This window comes from Quercus suber, unplaced genomic scaffold, assembly GCF_002906115.3.
Source record: "Quercus suber isolate HL8 unplaced genomic scaffold, Cork oak 2.0 scaffold_515, whole genome shotgun sequence".
Classification (NCBI taxonomy): Eukaryota; Viridiplantae; Streptophyta; class Magnoliopsida; order Fagales; family Fagaceae; genus Quercus; species Quercus suber.
This window is the reverse complement of record NW_027069964.1, coordinates 178,289-190,918: the sequence shown is the minus strand read 5'-3', so window position 1 is coordinate 190,918 and position 12,630 is coordinate 178,289. Positions and strand designations below refer to the sequence as shown.

The 12,630-nt window shown below is 32.6% G+C and overlaps 1 protein-coding gene across 1 annotated transcript; it reads right to left on the bottom strand.

Moving 5' to 3' along the window:
* Window positions 1–9,819: 9,819 nt before the first annotated feature.
* LOC111996745 (putative pectinesterase/pectinesterase inhibitor 22) lies at window positions 9,820–12,387 on the bottom strand. Its single transcript, XM_024028748.2, has 2 exons — window positions 11,406–12,387; window positions 9,820–10,653 (listed from the first exon to the last, which is right to left on the bottom strand). Exons 1-2 carry the CDS (start codon window positions 12,352–12,354, stop codon window positions 9,983–9,985), a joined length of 1,620 nt encoding a protein of 539 aa, XP_023884516.1. The 5' UTR covers window positions 12,355–12,387; the 3' UTR covers window positions 9,820–9,982.
* Between the last annotated feature and the right edge of the window lie 243 nt (window positions 12,388–12,630).

Genomic DNA, 12,630 nt, shown 5'->3' with positions numbered 1-12,630 from the left:
TTTCCTAGGACTGTGTCTTTGTTGTCGTTCAAACGTTATTAGAATAAGCAATATAGTATCCTTTTAGTGCGTACAATATATGAGAGAAAAATAAAAATAAGTTAATTAAATAGGCAAGAAAATAAATTAATAATAACATAAAATTTAATTTAGTGATGGAATTTGAACTTAAGTTATGTTTAATATCCAGCTCAACTCGCTTAAAGCCCTATTAAAAAGCCAATAAACCGTGGCTAAAAAGTAAAAATTATTTAACACAAAGAAGGAGTATGCGTTTAGGAATTATTGAATTTTTTTTCTTTTTTTGCAAATAAACTAGCTTTTAACTTTTTTGAAATAAACTAGTTTTTAATTTTTTTAATAATAACATAAAATTTAATTTAGTGATAAATTCGAACTTAAGTTATGTTTAAGATAAAATTAAATGAGCAATTCTGAATTTTTAATATCCAATTTAACTCACTTAAAGCCCTAGTAAAAAGCCAATAGACTATGGCTAAAAAGTAAAAACTTGCTAACACAAAGAAGTACTAAGAATTGAGGAATTATTGAATTATTATTTTTTTAACTTTTTACTTAGTCTATTTTTTTTTTTATTTTGCAAATAAACTAGATTTTAGCTTTTTTGAAATAAACTAGTTTTTATTTTATTTTATTTTTGTTTCACATCTAACATAAAAATTACCACAAATTATATCTTTTGATATATATTATGCAAATAAGTTACCAAAAATAAAATAAACAATTCCCAAATGGACATACAAGGGTGGGTAGAGTAGATTCGATTCTGCAACAATTGGTAAGATACATTGGAAATTTGGGTGATATTCTTTCTTTTTTTTTTGTATAGATATTATTTTCAAAGAAAATCAATGTCTTTCACAAATCATCAATTAACACTCAAACAGTAGTATTTGTTACAAGAATAAAATTCACAACATTCACAACCTAAATGTTTGATGAAATTGACGAGAAAGAGTGAGAGATGTTTATCTGTGTGTTATTCTCTAAAACACCACATGTTAAAAAAACTTTCGTCACTTACACAAATGAGCCTTCACTCCTTTTTAGCAATAGACACAACTCTTTGGTAATTGATTAGACTGAGCCCACTATTGGGCATACACTATTTGGGCTTGGTTCTGCCCAATATTTTTAACATTTTTCATGTTGAAACCCAAAGAAACAAATTTATTTATTTATTTATGTGGAAACAACTTAATTTAGTCTAATATAAATTACATTAAGTTGGGAAACCATATGCTCCTTAACAATAATACTTTATTTAACATAATTTAAAGTCTCTTATGGTTGAATAAGAGATTTGAGGAATATCCCATTAAAAAAAAAAATTTGGGGAATAATCTCTGCCTGCACCAAAAATTGATTAATATCTTGATTAGATAATAAAGAACTATTGTTAGGAGTGGACATCATTGGTTGAAACTCTCTAAAACAAAATTTCAAAATTTCAACCTTACGTAAAGTGACATTAGGAAGCAATTCTATTATATGAACCACGTTTGCCCTATGTTTCCTCTAAAAGAACTCATATTTTAGTATTAAGCCATAGTTGTCGTAATTTCAACTAAAGATTTCATGGAAACTGTTGGTGGTGATATAGCCATCTCTCTTCTTCTGAACAATTTTGTAAGGTTATCTTTGAATAATAATGTACAGCTTAATTATATGATGATCTATAACTCTATGTATTATAATTTCTTTTGCAATTGTAGATGGTGAAGGATTTGTTGCAGTGGACATAACATTTTGTAACATAACCGGATCAATCAAGGAGCAAGTTGTGGCAGTTTGAAATGGGGCCAATTTTTTCCACATTTTATAGCTGTAGTTTTGAAGGCTACCAAGATACATTATATGCCTATTCTCAAAGTCAATTTATAGAAAATGTGATATTTATGGTAAAATTACTTTTATATTTTGGCAATGCAGAGGTAGTTTTCCAAGATTGCAACATTTATCTACAACTTCCATTACATGGCCAATACAATGCTATCACTACGAAAGGTAGAACAGACCCACAACAAACTACTGGGACTTCCATACGTCATTGTAACATTATTCCAGCTGAGGACTTAGATGGAGTAGAAACATACCTAGGAGACCATGGAAGGAATATTCAAGAACTGTACTTACATGCAATCTTTTATGGACAACCTAATCCACCCTTTGGGTTGGCATCCATGGAATGACAGTGACTATGCCCTTAGTGAAGATTGACAGAGTTACCTGGCCTGGTTACCTTCATAAATGTGAGAGATGCAATATTTTATGCTCCAAATTTATACAGGAGATGATGGTGTACCATGGAGTGCCTTACACGGTGGTTTACAATAAACTTCACATTGTGATCCATCTCCATATTTATTACACCTCTCCCTCTCTCATAATTAATGTTTGAACATTATGGTGAAATGATTAAGTTTAAACTTTTGGAAATTTGTTGAAGTGGGCTTGCATGTGGCTTGAATTGCCACAAGCCCATGTTTGTTTAAGTCGGTCACTATTGATTGAATTTAACTAGGAATATAATTCCTAGTGATAGCCGGCCTATATATATATATAATATTAGGTTTGTGTTGAACGATAATACATAGAGAGAATTAGAACAATCCTAAAAACCTAGCAGCAGTCACATAAGAAGAAGAATAGTATTTTCTTGTCTTGTGGGTGAGAGAGAGTGCTAGGATGTAATTGGGATTTGAGTTTCTTGAGAGTTTCTTGTGCACTATTGTATCTCCCTATTTTTATAGTGAAATTTCTCCGTCGTCTCCATGGAGGTAGGCAGTTTGTCGAACCACGTAAATTCTTATGTTCTTTGTGTGTGCTTGTTATTTAATTTCCGCTTATTTACTATTATTGATTGGAGTCTTAGGGTGATATCTGCACAACAAGTGGTATCAAAGCAAGGTTAGGATTCAATCCTTTGAATACAATAAAGATGTCAAGCACAAAGTATGATGTAGAGAAGTTTGTGGTAAGGGAAATTTTCTCTTGGCAAAGGCAGATGAAGGATCTCCTAATTCAACAAGGATTCATAAGGCCTTGCTTGGGAAGGAGAAGAAACTGAAAATGATGAAGGATGTAGAATGGGTAGAGATGGATGAGAAAGCAGCTAGCGCTATTCGTCTCAACCTAGGTGATGAGGTCATTCACAACATCCTAGAAGCAAAGACCGCAAAAGAGGTTTGGCAAAAACTGTAAGTATTTATATGAGAAAGAATTTAACGAACAAGTTGTACATGAAGAAGCAACTGTATAGTTTGCATATGAAGGAAGGTTCTGAACTGTTGGAGCATCTCAACACATTTATATGTTGAACACCCAACTGTCAAGTTTTGGGTGAATTATGAGGACGAAGATAAAGTTTTACGCTTATTAGCATCACTTCCTACTTCTTTTGATCATCTAGTGACTACGTTGATGTACGAGAAAGAGACTATAGAACTCGAGGAGGTGACTAGTGTCGTCACATATAAAGATGAAGCAAGATGGTGATGGTTCTCAAGCTGATGGACTTATTGTAAAGTCTGAGTCAAGCAATAGGGGTAGAAGCAGGTCAAGAGGATGGAACTCCAATAAGAACAGATCACAGTCTAAATCACATGCAAAGAAAGATGTAGATGCTTTTATTGTCACAAAAAAGGACACTACAAGAATCAATTTAAAGAGTTGAAAGAGCATTTAGAGGAGAAGAAGAATGGAAAGAAACTCCTAGAATCAGCTAGTGTTGCTGAAGAAACATCAGATGACAGTGAATTTGTGCAGATTTACTTTCAGTTTCATCAAGTACAATGTTCCATTGGAATCTTGAGTTTTAGATTCAACATGCTAATATCATATGACTCCAAAGAAAGATTGGTTTGACATGTATAAGCCTTACAACGGTGGTATGGTCCAAATAGGTAATGATGCTACATGCCCGGTATTGGATTGGACGTGAAAATCAAGATGTTTGATGGAGTTGTGAGAGTTCTTAGTAATGTCAGACATATTCTAGATCTTAGAAAGAATTTAATTTCTTTAGGAATATTGGATGATTTGGGCTATTCAACTCATCAAAGGTGGAATCATGAAGATTACCATAGTACTTTGATAGTGATGAAGGGATAGAAAGTAAGCACGCTTTACAGATTGATTGGGAACACAGTTTGTAGAAAGTTGTAGTCACCACTCTGGTGGAGTCTAGCACTAATGACACAAATTATGGCATATGCGACTTAGCCATATTGGTGAACGTAGTATGTTAGAGTTGCACAAGAGAAATTTATTAAAAGGAAGTAAAGACATGCAAGCTAGACTTATGCAAGTATTGTGTGTATGAAAAGCAGCATAGAGTCAGTTTCAAGATAGGCTCTCATATAAATAAGGGTGTTTCTTGACTACATTTATTCAGATGTTTGGGGTCTAGTATTAGTTTCTTCTCATAGTGGTGTCAGTATTTCGTCAGTTTCATTGATGACTACTCTAGAAAGGTATGGATTTATTTTATTTTTTTTTTTTTTTTTTTTTTTTTTTTTTTTTTTTTTTTAATGACGTCCATTTTTAATAATAACTATTTATCATCTAACTAAGATACCAATCAATTTTTTATATAAGTAGGAATTGAATCTTAGATCTCTTATTCAACCATTAGAGATTTTATTAGTTAAACTAACTGGAATTTACATAAAATGACTTATTGATTTAAAACAGTCTCCACCAAAAATGAAGAAAATAATAAATAAATAAATAAATATTGAAAGACTATGGTGAAAGTTCAAACCCTTAACATTCAAAACAAGATTATGCTTGTTTGAAAAAATCACCATGCAAGTTCAGGACAGAATGTTATATTATTCAGGTTCTTTCATACATTAACAAATCTCAATATGCAATTTATAGCAAACCACCAGTGTAAGGCACTCCATGGTTTCTGGTAACCATGCATCTCCTAGTATAAATTTGGACGCAGTGAAATTAATTGCATCTCTCACATTTATGACAAGGTAACCAGGCCATGTAACCCTGTTACTAGTGTTTGATCCTAGTCCTGTGTTATTATATTCTGCATAATATAATGTACTAAGGGCAAACCTGTCCACATGCTTGGAAAAAGATTGTATTTGGCGTTTTCCACATCGGAAAATATGAGCTTCCTTTCTGTTAGTAATCTTTCTCTCTGTCTCAGGAACCCAACCGTGCTTACAAAGTGCAAGAGATATGCTATAAAGCATAGTCCCATTAGAGAGATGGTCTAATACACCACTTGAAGGCCATCAGAACATGTTTCTTAGTTTGTTAAAGCAGCACTAAGCAAGGTCTGCAAATCCTCAGCTTGCGAGCTGTTTAAACTGTCTGTAGAATTGATAGTTTGGGAAGAGTTTGACAAAAAAATCCACGTTCAAGTCAGCTAATATATGGTGGCCTCAAAATATGAGGAATTGGGTTTGAGGAATGATTTGACTAGAGAAAAGAATGTCTTTTGCTGATGATATGGACTGGCGAATAAAGTATCGGCCATAGTCTTATGGTGCTGGACTTATTAGATGGTAAGCTGGATTGGCAGAAACATGGGTAGTGTGTGGTGTTGCAAATGATATCTTGGGAAGAACAGTTTGAGGCAGAGGAGCTTGCAAGAGGTGGAGAGGAAAATAAGAGCATCAGAAAGAGAAGTATGGTGCAAAATGGGGATAGCTTGGAAGTCATTGTAATAGAAATACTTTTGGAAAACAGGTTTGGATGGTTAATTAGACTTATATAGAGTATACACACATGAAAAAAGACAATTAAGTTGACTTGTAAATTACTGCTCAAAATAGTGTTGATCTCAGTGTGTCTGCATTTTTTTTTTCCTTTTGCTGTTGATGAAACCCAGGTTGCTTATCTTGTTAATCATACTCTTTCTTTGACACAGATAAAGTTCATTAGAAATGCATTATGTCCTTGCATTTTTACTTAAGGTTGACATTTGAATAGTGCAACTTGAATTTTTTTAGAGGAATATTCTATTATTAACAGGTACCGCCATGTTCAGAGAATGCAATACAAATATATCATTCTAACTACTGTTATAGTATATTATATTTGTCTACTATACAACTAAACTTTACAAGTTTCAAATTTATTATTAAATTTTCTCATATCTTAAGGAATAAGAAAATTATCATTAATCAAAACTCACCATAAAATTACAATATTATTTTAACTAAAATTAAAATGGAAAAAAAAAAAAGGAATAGAAGATAGATTTTATAATAATATATTACTCAAACAATTGGTAGGCACAACACCAAAACACATATAAAAATAAATAAATAAAAACCTATCAAACTAAATTAGAGTTATAAAAAAGAACAAAAATCCACTATAAGAAAGTAAAAAAATAGGGAGAAAGTGAGAGAGAGTACTTACATTTTGTGGGAAAAACATGGATTGGATAGAAGAGATTTCAAATTCATACAAAATAAGATAGGGAAAAAAAGAGTTAAAATATAAGAAAGAGGAAATGATGGAGGAAATGTAATGGTAAAGTAGAAAATAGTGGGTAGATAAAGGCAAAGGATGAGGAAATTAAAAAAATGGGAAGAAGTGTAACAAACTAACAGAAGATATGGACTAATAGGAAGAAGAAGAAGAATTTTTTTTTTAATTAATTATTAAAATAGGGAGAAGAAAAGTTTAAAAGAGAAGTAAAAAGTTGAAAATAAGTAGATGACGCGGCCCAATGATAGGGTAGCAAAATTTATTACTACGTCTCCATTTTTATATCTTACTTGTTGCTAACTCGTACAATTCACTAAAAAACTATTAAAAATGAGATCTAAAGATATATATTATGAACATCATATAATTTATTTTAATAGGAAAACTTGGTATAAATGCATAATATGCTTAGAAATATGAGGTGACCTTAACAATATTCTATTGGACAATCATAATAAATTAAAATATAAAATTGAATACTATTTGACAAATATTAGAATGGTTTTTTTTTTTGGGAGAAACAAACACACACAAGAGAGAGGATATAGTTCTTTAGATTGAGTTAATTATATTTCTCAATTAAATTCAATATTAATTAATTCAAACACATATATTATTATAGTTTTTTTTTTTTTTTTTTATAGAAGAAGTTGTATTGAATTTAATCCTCCTTAGAAAATATAATATTGTCTATATATTATTATCAATGCAACAATTTGTTTGAATTTAATTGAAAAATATAATATACAGTACCTAAGTAATTATACCTAAGTTTAGTCCTATTATATTTGTAAGGACACGATTTGCTCCATAGCCCAAAGGGATGAACAATGGCCCAATGAGCCCAAAACAATGAATTTGTTAGAGAGTGGGCTTGAAGTTAAATTTTCAATGAGGTAAGTAGATAATGATCACAATAGGTTAGTTATTATTGGAAAGAATGAAACAAACAGTTTTGAACAAAAAATTTCTCCTCAATCAATTCTGAGGAGGGTCTGTTCTTATATATTGCTCTTTGACTTATACAAAAATTATAGTTTTTGGGTACACAATCCTTCTTCTCTAGTTTTTCCAATGATCCCCTTTTTGTAATGGGATTCTTCCCTTTTATATTTCCTCCCATTCTTTCATCTCAGCCTTCCATGTGTAGATCAGATTGCTAATCTTCTTGATATTTGTCTCATCAGCACATTCTTGAAATCTTTGGGGATAGCTGTAAGGCTGAAAGTTACTGTTCATGTATCATTTCCACATTAATGTGGCTATGGGGTTAGATGCAGAGCATTTAATGCGGTGGTAGCAGCTTTCTTCTCAGACATTTCCTAACTCTCTTTTTCATCCCTTTCTAATGTTTATCTTCCCAAGCACGATTGCCTACTGCCCTGTTCTTGATGAATGGTCGGACTTTAGGCCTCTTCTCTGCTAGCCGATGAGGTATTTCTCCACAATGTCTCCTACTCATTGTGACTAGACCTCTTCTATGGCCCATTAATCTGTATGCCTTCATTAGTACTTATCTGTCCTTGGGCTATTTGACGCCCTTAGGTGCGGCCCACAACCCAATACCTATATTTAGGCCCTTCATCCCTACAATATTTATTCAGCCATGACTTTTCAATACAATCCGTCTTAACCATTAAGTCATCCCTATAATTAAATTCCACACAATACATCCCATGCTTAAAAAATAAAATAAAAAATAAAAATTTTCCACATCCCTATAATTATGCTTATGTTTTAATCTAATAAATGTAATCTTATTTATTGCTCTTTGCTTTTGAATTTGCGTGCAGGATATTATGTTAGAGGAAGTTTACTATAAAGAAGGAAAAATAAATAAATAAAATAGATACCCATTTAAGTTCTGGGTTTGCTTATGTAAGTTTTTAATTTTTTTAATTCTCAATTTTCGAACTCATTTTTGTATGTTTTGATTTTGGGTTTTGGGTTTTGGTTATTGTATTTAATTTGTGAGTGTTTTGATTTTTTTTAATCATACTATTACTAGGAAAAAATCAGTATTGGGAACTCATTTTTTTAATTATTATTTATGCTTGCTAGAGCGTAGATTAAAAACCCAAATAGGAATGAACAAACTCATACCACATCTCATATTAAGAAATTAACACAATATGCAAACAAAATTTAAAAATATAAAAATAGATAAACACTGATAAAGACTAAACTCTAAACAATTAGAACTTAAAGTAATTTTTTATTAAAATTATTTACTTATTTTATAATTTTATTATTATTATTTATTTAATATGTTATTTTTAATTATTTTTTAAAATAATTAGCTTACATATGAATTTTCTTCAAATCATGCATTGCAAGGGAATAATACTAATTTTTTTTAATAAATTCGGATTTAAAATAGGTACTCTTAGCTTTAACCCAAACTTGTATTTTTTTCGTTTCTCAAAAAAAAAAAAAAAAACTTGTATTTTTTTCATTTATTAAGTGCACCAAATGGATTGAAGTAGACTAAAATGGACCGAATAAGACCAATTGGACCGATGTGAACCGAAGTGCAGTGCATGGACTGAAAGGCCCAAGGTGGACTGAAATGGACTAAATTGGACTGAACCAGGTCGATTGGACTGAAATGGACTGCATTAGGCTGAAGTGGACCGAAATGGATTGTATGGACTGAATAGGTCAATAAATCTATTTTTTAATTATTGGACTATGAATTTAAAATTAAATTAAATTAAATTAAAAAACTTTAAAGAGAATGTAATATATATATATATATATGAGAGAGAGAGAGAGAGAGAGATTGGATTACATCACTCTTTTTTTAAATTATATACCTCTTTTTTCTTTTTGTTAAATATCATCTATCATTTGGATTTCAATGAAAGAGAAGTGTTTTACGTCTATAATATATTCATACAAAAATTTGGTAGTAAATTATTATTGGCTCTAATTCAAACCCATTACTGAAATATTTTTTTTGTCCATCAATAATAGCTAATAACAACTGGCCGCTTAGGATATATTGTGAAAGTGTTGTGAATATAACATTTAATTTACCCTTTTTTTCCAACAGATAATTAATTATAGAGCTAATTAAGAAGAAGAAAAAAAATCATCAATCAAGATTCAAGACCCTGTGATGTGTAGCCTCGGTCTGTCCTTTTTGGGTTGGTTTGTTCAAGCCTTCGGCCCAAATAAGATCCTCTAGCAGGTTCTGTTTGGCCATGTGTTCATTCTATGGGGTTGGCTTTCTAAACCTTATCCCAGTTTAGCATTCATAGAGTTTTCATGGTGCTAATAACGTGTTGCGCTAGCTTTTTATATATTATCCAAAAATTAACATCAAAACTATTGAAAACAAAGCTACTTCATATTTCATATGTTAGTAATTTGATGAAATGGTAGAGATACGCCATACATTAACTAAGGGTATTGTTTTTAATCACTACAAAAACATGTAATAAGCACAATTGACAAAAATAAATAAATAAATAACAATATATGCAAATGACTTTTAATTGCTCAATCCCGCCGTGAACCTGATACCAGTATGCGGCAACCATGATGACCCATCAATGAACCGCCCGACGGTGAAGTAATCAGCCGCGGCAGCATTTTGGATAATGTGATAACCGGGCCATTTGATCCGCCCGGAAAGTGATGCCCCAGGCCCATAGTTCCTATACTCACCATACCACAATGTGCTCAAGGCAAAGTCCCCATACCACTCAAGCCACCCTCTGGGCTGGACTAACCCACTCATGTAAGTGTTCATATAAACAGTCCTAGAAAATTGCTTCCATGGCCTCCCTAAATAGGTGGGTTGGGTTGCAAAAATATAGCTATCTTGGATTGCAAACCCAGTACTTTGATGTGGGCTTTTTCTACCTTGGGCCGTGATTGTAACCTTTTGTAATGGCAGTGGTACTCTAGTGAATATTTTGCAATTTTGGAGGACTGCTGCCCCATTGCCAAAAATGAAGTCTATGGTACCATAGATGTTGCATTCACGGTAAAATTGGCGGAGGGAATGGGCATAGAGGGTGTCTTGGTGGCCTTCCACGCTGCACCGGTAGAAGGCGGATTGGTCCGAATCGACACGGAGTGCCACGGCTTGATGATTTTCAGGTCCAGCCGTGTTGCGAAATGTCATGTCCCTTGCTATAAATCCCTTCCCGGAGACGGCTACAAGCACAGTGACATGAACAAAAGAAAGTCATTTGTATGCTAGGAGAGAAAAGTGAACATGAATTGAGTAATGTTTATGCAATTATAAAACCGGCAATTAGTAAAAGAAAGACAATAGCAAGCAAAGAAAGAAAAGGTGAAACTTTTTGGGACACAAAATGAGTAATTTTAATGAAAGCATAAAACCAAAAGTCATACAGCTGCAAAGTTTGCATTAGGTTCTAAATTGTCTTTTTTTTTTTTTTTTTTTTTATTTTAAATATGGGTAATCTTCCCGGGCCCTGCTTTGTATCTAGTCTGTAAAGATGATTCCCCCTGTTTCTCTCCTTCTTTTCAATGAATTGCAAATTTAAAAAAAAAAAAATCAAACACATAAAGAAATTCCTATTCATCAGTTGCATGCTAAAAAAGTAAACGTTATAAACATTAACAAAGAACATAAATTGACCAAATCACATGCATAAAACCATTAACAAAATTAAGAAAGTCATTAACTTGCATGCTAGGAAAGAAAAGGTGAAAAAAAATATATATTGGAACATGAATTTAGCAATTTTAATGCAAGAATAAAACCATATAACCAAAATGAAAGTCATTTGTATGCTAGAAGTGATAAGGTGAAAAAACTTTTGGGACATGAACTGAGTAATTTAATAGAATAAAAAAAGAAGTAACATATGTGCTAATTAATTGCCATAGGCCATTAAAAAAAGAATTTAAATAAAAAGGCAAAGTAGCTAGTTACTCACCAACAGTTGGGGTTCGAAAAGTAGTCCATCCTTGCATGAAATTCCGATTGCCTGTCACAATGGTCTGTCCCATCCCATCACCAACAAGCATAATATTGGTTTTCTTCTTCTTCATGTCTATGTTTTCCTTATAAACTCCCTTCTTCACATATATGACATACCTCCTATTACTATAACTTGGAGCTGCGTAAACGGCTTCAGCAATTGTACGATAATGACCACTCCCATCCACTGCCACTATGGTATTTACATGCATACCTTGTGGATTGGATTTAAGGAGATCTTGATCACCTTCACTCATCCATTTTGGAAAATCAGAACTTTTGTTTGTTGGTTTGGTATTATTTCGTGGTGGTTTAAATGGTAAGCTATGTAATTGAGTGTACAAAGCCAAAACATTGCCAATAAGTTGTGTAACTTGTACCAAGCTTCCCTTTATGAAGCTTTCAAGACGTCTATCAGTGCCCTCAAAGCCTTCAAGGCATGTGTCTTGGTTACTTAGTGCAGCACTTAACCAAGCTTTTAAATTTCCTTCATAGTGAACGTTCTTGACACCAGCTCGAATCTCCTTCATCTCATCTAAAGACCAAGCCAATTCAGAGACTGAGAAATCGAGAAGCTCTTTGCAATCCTCGATTGCTATTTGTTCGCGGTAACTGACAGACAAAGCATTGAACTTTGTAATGGTGTCAATGGCTTGTCTTGCTTCATTGATTGTAGTCCTAAGTGCAGCACTCAAGATTGAAGTGGGGTTTTGATCCGGGCCTATTTTTTGGAGCTCGGTTTGCAAATTCAAAAGGCATGAATTTTGATTGTCAGTGTTGGAACAAGCTTGTAACATCATGGTTTGCATGGTTTGGTTTGGTACATTTGAGGAGGATCCATGAGAAAGAGCTTCAAGGTGAGGCAAAAGGATGAGAAATATTAGAACAAAATTGACAAAGGCCATGTTTTGGCTATGATAATCAAAGAGTTGTCTAATGTCTATGGTCTTTATGAAAGATAACATAATATATTTATAAGCGATGGAGGGTACGTGGGGATTGTTTGCTTTCAAAGTAATGGTTCAATCTTTTGAGTTTCAAAGTTATCTTCTTTATACTTTCACCCCACATGAAGTTCTTATATATATGCTTTCTTTTGAGAGCAATTTTTAATATTCCTGCCAACTTTCAGCATGTTGGACAAATAGCTAGGGAGCTTCTCTAATATGATTTCCCCTTTT